The 7602-nt window shown below is 45.0% G+C and overlaps 1 protein-coding gene across 1 annotated transcript in view; it reads left to right on the plus strand.

Moving 5' to 3' along the window:
* MALL (mal, T cell differentiation protein like) overlaps positions 1-2056 on the plus strand; it is a 31792-nt gene extending 29736 nt beyond the window's left edge. The window contains exon 4 of the mRNA XM_053284410.1: positions 391-2056. Within this exon, the coding sequence (XP_053140385.1) occupies positions 391-453 (63 nt within the window). The 3' untranslated portion in view covers positions 454-2056. The remainder of the gene's footprint in view (positions 1-390) is intronic.
* Positions 2057-7602: the final 5546 nt, after the last annotated feature.

The raw sequence follows: 7602 nt of genomic DNA on the forward strand, positions 1-7602 counted from the left end.
TCGGCCAGCTCTTTGGCCTGTTCGGGCCTTCCCCCTCTGAAGCAGCAGTCTCATTGTGTCACCCCAAGTTGCTACCTTTTAAGTCTCAGGTAAACCCATCTGTAAAATGGGAGTAATAGTGATCTACCTTGGAGAATGACCGTGGGCTGGTTCAGTTGAACATGCCCTCCACTGGCCCCCTACCTGTGATGAAGGCAGGGACATACTGAGAATTTGCCCACCCTGATGTTCCTCAAGGCTGACTCATTTGTGGCATGTCCTTTAATCGTGTGTGAGGGGTATTCATCAAAATTGCCTCTCTACATGCACTGCAAAACCCCGTTTAAACCCTATTCATCTGAACCACCTTGTGAGGATCATAAACCCATCATCTCCTTTTTTCTTTTTCAGTTCTTTGCATTCGTCACAACTCTGCTGTATATTTTGCATGCCTTCAGCAATTACTATCACTGAAAAATGCTGTGGAAGAAAGTACTACGGGGGCAAAGTATAAACACCACTTGGAGTTTGTGTTTCAAACTGAATTGTTAAAACTGATGTAAGAACAGAGCCCAGCTAAATCTGTGGTTATTCAGAACCTAGCACCTTCTCTCAATTTACATGAAAGAGCTATTTGCTGTTGTAAAAAAACTGGACTATTTACATTGAACTGTTCTGCTATGTTCTGTATGAAAATGTAATAGAACTTCTATTATTATGTGGTTCTCCTGATCATCCAAAATTGTGGCCTGCTCCTCATGTTAAAGGTAAAGTGTGCTGTTAAGTCAATTTTAACTCCTGGCACCCACACAGCTCTGTGGTTTTCTTTGGTAGAATACAGGAGACGTTTAACATTGCCTCCTCCTGCATAGTAGGAGATGATGCCTTTCAGCATCTTCTTATATCACTGCTGCCCTCGTCGGGATTTGAACCGGCAACCTTCTGCTTGTTAGTCAAGCATTTCCCCAATGCACCACTTAAGGTGGCTGCTCCCCATGCTGTAAAGTCTGTGTAAATAATATACTCATTTATTTAAACCAATGGTTTTTTCAAACATTCAGTCTTCAGGGAACCCTTCCATGTGTATTCATCAATCCATTTTGCAAAGAATTCTGGGATATATTCTGGGGCACTTACTTGGTTCATAGGAGGCCATGGCTAGGCTCATTTTCCTGCACACAGATGTGCCCTAGAACACGCCTAACACACTTCTGTGCCTGCAACATGGAGAAAATTGCCAGTAGTGGACAAACTTCTTTCTGAAAGGCTTCTTTGCATTTTCTCACAGCAGGCCCTCTTATAAGCTTCCACACAACTCCAGGTCTAACGATCTCTCAAAATTGTGTGTACCTTTCAGGGCATTTTGATAAAACACATTCAGCTTGGCTTCCACAAACAAATTCTTTTCCCAGTAATCACTGGGACATACTTTGACTGACATCCTGACTAAATTACTCAACTGAAGTCCTATTGAAGTTAAATAGTTCTTCAGAGTAGCTCTTGAGTAATACTATTTAGTAAATTAGTCTGGATTGCAGCCGTTTTTTAAAAAAATATAGTCATGATGTCCAAGATTATTTATACCTCATCAACTTTTTAATGGGAATTAATTCATGAGAACGTGCCTGCAAGCAGCCACGGATGGTATTTAAAGTATTTCTAGGGAGTACTTTTTGGAGTATTTCTTCTGGTGGTCACTATCAGTTGTCTCTGCATGGGAGGGCATTAACAACAACAACAACAACAAATCACCATGGTGAAGTAGTCATAACCCCATTATGATATCACCAGGTCAAGATGTACTGTATGAATTGGCCCTTACTTTTCAAACAATGCTAATATACGTTTTTAAAAGAATGGTTTCCCCTCTTTGTAATTACATAGAATATTTGCTTTGGTGGAGAAATGTGAAGTAATATGTAAACCTGTATGTATTCCCACCCACCCCCTTCATTTTGTATTGTTACTTTAGTTGTGCTAGTTCAACATGACTGACTTGTATCCCTTCCCCTGGCTCATATGCATCTCTTTGGCTTTTGTTGTAAAATAAAGTCTAAGCAGAGAACTGCCAGAATAATTTCCAGCTCTTGCTCTGTCAGGGTAGAAAGTAATTCCTGTGCTCTGATGAAACACTACCAAATATTTACTGAAGTGCATATCCAAAATATTTACTGAAGTGCATGCCATAAGATCCCTATTCACAAATCATGTTGAATGCACATACAATCTGTGTACAGTGTATACACATACATTTATTCACACATTATCTTCAATGCACATACAATAGTACACTTCCTATCTACCTTGCATTTGAACAGTAGCTAGGTTCATTTTTGACATGGAAGCATGGGCAGTCATTCATACAAAAACATGCACATGAGTACAGATACCTGTATGCACATAATGTCTGAACAGTGCTAAACTTAAACTTGGCTTCTGAAAATCTGAAAAGCAGGGGCGTAGTCAGAGGAAAAGATTGAGGATCAGCTTCTCACTTTAATTTTGAGGGTGAGAGGAAAGACACTTCTGGGGAAAATATATTTTGGGGGTTGAAGATATGGGTTGTTAGCTTTGGTGGGGAGAGAGTAGTAAAATGGTGGGTGGGTGGGAGATTCATCAAATGCTTAGAAGGGAGCTGCACTCCTTTTGAAGAGTATTTCAGGGTATCTCCCAGGGAGAAATTGAAAATCAAAGAGAATATCAGAGTTCCTCCTGTGGGAATTTTTTCAGATGCCTTCTCCATATTCTTGTACGTCTTAAAAGCTTTTTAGCTGCCATGAAAGAACTGTGGGAATTGTAGGTTTGTGAGATTGGGAACCAGCATCTCTCTCTCTCTCTCTCTCTCTCTCTCTCTCTCTCTCTCTCTCTCTCTCTCTCTCTCTCTCATATTTTTATACTGCCCCATATGCAAGTCCCTGGATGGTTTGCAATCTAAAAACACAACAATTAAAACATTAAGACAATTAAAGCAGTTTAAAATACAGATACAAACTCTAAAACTTAAAACCAGGGGCGTAGCTACTATTGTGTGAACGGGTTCAAAGAACCCGGGCCACCAATGAAAAAGGCTGCTGAAGGCCCACCCATGGCTTGGGCTCCAGAGAAGCCCAGAGTGAACTCCCCCCTCCCACGCCTGGGCTGCCAAGAGCCCAGGCGAACTCTCCGCCAGTTATTTCAGGCAGTGCCGACTGCCCCATAGAATGCTTCCCCTTCCTCTCCCTCTCTGGAGGGAGAGAAAGGGGAGAACGTCCTATCAGGCAGCCGATGCTGCCAGAAATGATGAGCTGAGAACTCACTCAGGCTCGGCAGCCCATGCCACGCCCCCTTTGCACATGACATCACATGCAAAGGGGTGTGGTCTGGGCTGCTGAAAGTCCGAGCGAGCTCTCAGCTCGTCTCCCTGAGCAATAGTGTACCTGGGGTATAAACAGCCTAAACAAACAAAGACAGACAGACAGAGCTCAGCCCTGGTGCAGCATTGCTTCTGCTCCCAAGGATTTGAGGACCATGGATGGGTTTCTAAGGATGGGGCAGAAGCTTCACAGGGTGGTGGGCAGTGGCGGTGGCTCCAAGACTGTTGGCTTTAAGGAGCTTGTGTCATGGTGAGGCATCCTCCTCCAGGTTAGAGTACACGTAAGTCACAACAGCAGATTTCCTCTTCCCCAGCCCTAACTGCCCCTGCATTAATGCAAGGAGAAAAAACCCATGTTTGCCCCATATTTGCTGCACAACGTACAACTTTGCCCCATATGATCTTGCAGCCCTCAGCCTCATCCTGCAGTGCAAGAATAATGATTCTGACCTCCAGGGCAGGGTGGTCATGCAGATTCCCGAGACAGTGTGTACGAGGCACTTCAAAGTGGCATATAAATACTAAGAATCATTATTCGACGGAAACGCAGCAGCTGCTAACAAAACAAAACTTGAAAATGCAACTCCATTTCAGCTGCTTTGTGAATTGCGGGGTTTGCCAGAAACTCGTCAATGACTGAATGAGTGGACTTAAATAGGGCTTAAAACTAAACCGGCAGAATTTGCCCTGGAATGAATGAGCTCTTGTCAAGATTTATTACAGCTTCACATTATGGACCTTGTTATCTTGCACCGCAGGCAGTAAGGGGTCCTTCTTGTGGGAGGGAAGGTCTGCAGAGACCCTTCCTCCACTTGCTTAAGTACTGTTAACTGCTTCTTAAATATACTCTGAAAGCTGCAGAATGAGCACTCTAAGCACGTACTCTCTCGTGGGCTCAAGAAGTATTCTTTTGCATTCTTTTGCAAAGCACGTTCCTGCATTGAAAATAAAGATGACTATTCAAGCATACTTCAGGAATTCCAACCGCCACCAAAATAAGCTCATTGGCAGATAATATTAAACAGCAGCATGAAAATGCCCTGGGCCAGTGGTGATGGGGACAAACGTTCCTGTGGCAATTTTAAAGAGGCTGTAGTGCCACCTCAAAAGCGGGATGTTCTTCAGTCAGGCAGGGTGAGAAGAAGTCCCCCACCCCAGGGGTGTAGCAAGGTTAGAGTGGGTCCAGAGACAAGATTTTAAAATGCCACCCCCACCACCCGGAAGCTCAGCTCATGAAGTAAAGAAATCTTAAAAGAGGCTCAATAGTGGTAACAAAAAACATAGTAAAATTTATATATATACATACACATACATATAACTATAACCTATGTGCCACAATAGAACATCATCCTAAATTATTTTTTTTAAGGTTTTCTAAATTGTGGACAATGCAAGTCATTGAATGGTACTAGAGAAAGACATGCTATTCTGGTAGCTCCAGGTCTTAACACTCACATCAGTTTCGGAGGATGAATACAACTGAAGGAAGCCCGGGTGGGTGTTCAGCTGGGGGAGTCCGTCATGTGACTTGCCTCTGGGTGGCCGCCCAAGGCACTGGGCCCCCAGACAACTGTCTCCTCTTGCCCTATTATAGTTACGCCCCTGGTCCCACCCCTTCCCCACTTCAGCTCTCAGCTCCACGTTGCTGAGATGGCAGCCTGACAAATCCTGCCCCCAAGAACACCCACCCTTTGCCTTGGGAGTGGGAGCCCAGCAGGAGGTAGAGCCTCTATCTGACGAGGGAAGGGCAGGCTCCATAGCAAGTGAATGCATTTGTTTGGACTCTTGGTAGCCCGGGCGGAAGGGGGGAGTTTGCTCTGGGCTCCTCCAGAGCCTGAGCCATGCCCCCCGTGTGCGTGACATCACGCACATGGGTGTATGTGGAGGGGGCCGCCGAGCGGGGCTGGACCCAGGCCACCATTCGGCGGGCTCTGCGGCTGCTTAAACCCTCTATAAACTAAAAGCCTGACTAAACAGGTATGTCTTCAGGTTCTTCTTAAAAACACCCAGAGAAGGGGAGGCTGTAATTCAGGGCTGTTCAACTTCAGCCCTCCTGGAGATGTTGGCCTAGAATTCCAATAATCCCTGGCTATTGGCAATTGTGGCTGGGGATTATGGGAGCTGTAGTTCAAAAACAGCTTGGGGGCGCCTAAGCTGAGCAGGCCTGCTCTAATTTTATTAGGAAGCATGTTTCATTAGGAAGTCCTGGGGGAACCCTAGAAAAGGCCAGGTTTTGAGCTGCCAGCAACCGAATCAGTGGCACCTGCAACGGAAGTTCCCCAGATGATCTTGATAGGTGGTGAGGTTCATGAAGAAGAATGTGTTTTCAATACCTTGGACCCAAGACATATAGGGCTTTATAGGTAATAACCAGCACTTTGTATTTCACCAGGAAAATTGTTGGCAGCCAGTGTAGTTCTTTTAAGATGGGTGTAATATGGTCTCTTCGGGTAACCCTGGAGACCAACCCGGCAGCTGCATTCTGTACAAGCTGCAGTTTCCGGACAACGTACAAAGGCAGCCCAACGCAGAGTGCATTGTAGTAGTCAAGTCTGGATGTTACCAGCAAATGCACCACAGTTTGTTTATCTCTAAAACTGATGTAGCACAAGTTTTTACAGACAGGACTTTATGTTGTGGGGTATCCGAGGAGTGAATCTACTTTGCAGCAGATTCGAGACAGTTTAATCAGGGGGATTAGGTGAAGCATTCACATAGCCCTCAGCTGCTCCCCTATGCACATCTAAGACAAGCCTCGGAGCTTAGAAGAAACATTTTTCAATGTTTTTTTCAAAAGCTGCTGGAAATAGAGGATTATTTTAAGTCAGACATACCTTGAGCTAAGCTAGAATTCACAGCCTCCCTTTGGGAGAAAAACAAAGCCCTGTCTGTCCTGGTACCTGATAGCCCACAGGGATGTCAGCTTAAATCCAGTGAATAATAATATGTGGACTGGCACACTCCAATCAGGAGTGGATTCGGGGTGAAAGCCCTGTCTGTAAAATCTCCCTGGCGTATCAGCCAAAGCTGATAGAAAGCTTTCCTGGCCACTGCCTCAGCCTGAGGAACCAGGGAGAGGTTTGGGTCCAGAAGTACTCCCAGACTATGTACCTGCTCTTTCTGGGGGAGTGCAACCCCACCCAGAACAGGCAGATTTATAAGCCTAATTTCTGACCTCCCTCATTAGGTAGCTCTGTCTCGCTTGGATTCAGCCTCAATTTGTATATCTATAGTATATCAGTTTATGTTAATGTTTGTTGAACTTGTGTGTGTGTGTGTGTGTTTTTAAAAAAATAATAGCCTGCTATAGCAAGGGTTCTCAAAGCTGTGTCTCCAGATGATGTTATACTACAACTTCCATCACCCCAACTACAATGCCCCTTGGCCATTATGGCTGGGGATGATGGGAGTAGTAGTCCAACATCTGGTGAATCAAATTTGAGTACCCTCGTTTTAAAGATATTTTACTGGCAAGTCAAATAACTTAGTAAGTGACCTCTGCTGGATGCCCAGAGGAAGGCAAAAAACATTCAGGATCCTGGCCAATCTGGAGGAAAATTCTTTCCCAACCCCCAAAGTGGCAGTCAGTGCTACCCTGGGCATGAGAGCAAGAACTATAAGCAAGCACTTCCTCAGCCCACCTTTCCATTGCAATGGCTGACTAGTGTCCTGCAAGCTGTATTGCTGTTCTTCATGGAAAATTACCATGCAGAGTCAGTAGGGGGTGTGCATTCATTGCAAGACAAGAAGGTCATTCACACAGGCAAAATCCCTGGTGGTGCCTAAGAAGGCCTGGAGGGAATGCAGGAGTATACCTACCTTCCTCCACATAATCTTCCAGATCCCGTTGCCATGCCACCATGAACATGATTGCCACTGCAGAGAGTGGTATGGCATGCTGGAGAAACATTGCCTGGCCTCCAGAAATCCCACAATGCACGCACCACATGAGGAGCACAGTGCATTGGGGTATTCCTTCTCAAGCCAGGCGCTCTAGGCAGGCAGCACGAGCAGACACACAATCAGGATCCCTGGTAGAAGGGTGCATTCGTGCCCTTCTATTACTACAAATATTTATCTACCACTCTTCAACCAAAGTTGAAGTGGTTTTCATAAATAATACATCAATAGGATGGTTGCCTGTCCCCAAAAGGCTCACAATCTAAAAAGAAAAATAAGGTAGACACCAGCAACAACCGATGGAGGGATGTTGTGCTGGGGTTGGATAGGACCAGTTGCTCCCCCCCTTCTAAATATAAGAGAAATACCAC

This window comes from Hemicordylus capensis, chromosome 1, assembly GCF_027244095.1.
Source record: "Hemicordylus capensis ecotype Gifberg chromosome 1, rHemCap1.1.pri, whole genome shotgun sequence".
Taxonomy (NCBI): domain Eukaryota; kingdom Metazoa; phylum Chordata; class Lepidosauria; order Squamata; family Cordylidae; genus Hemicordylus; species Hemicordylus capensis.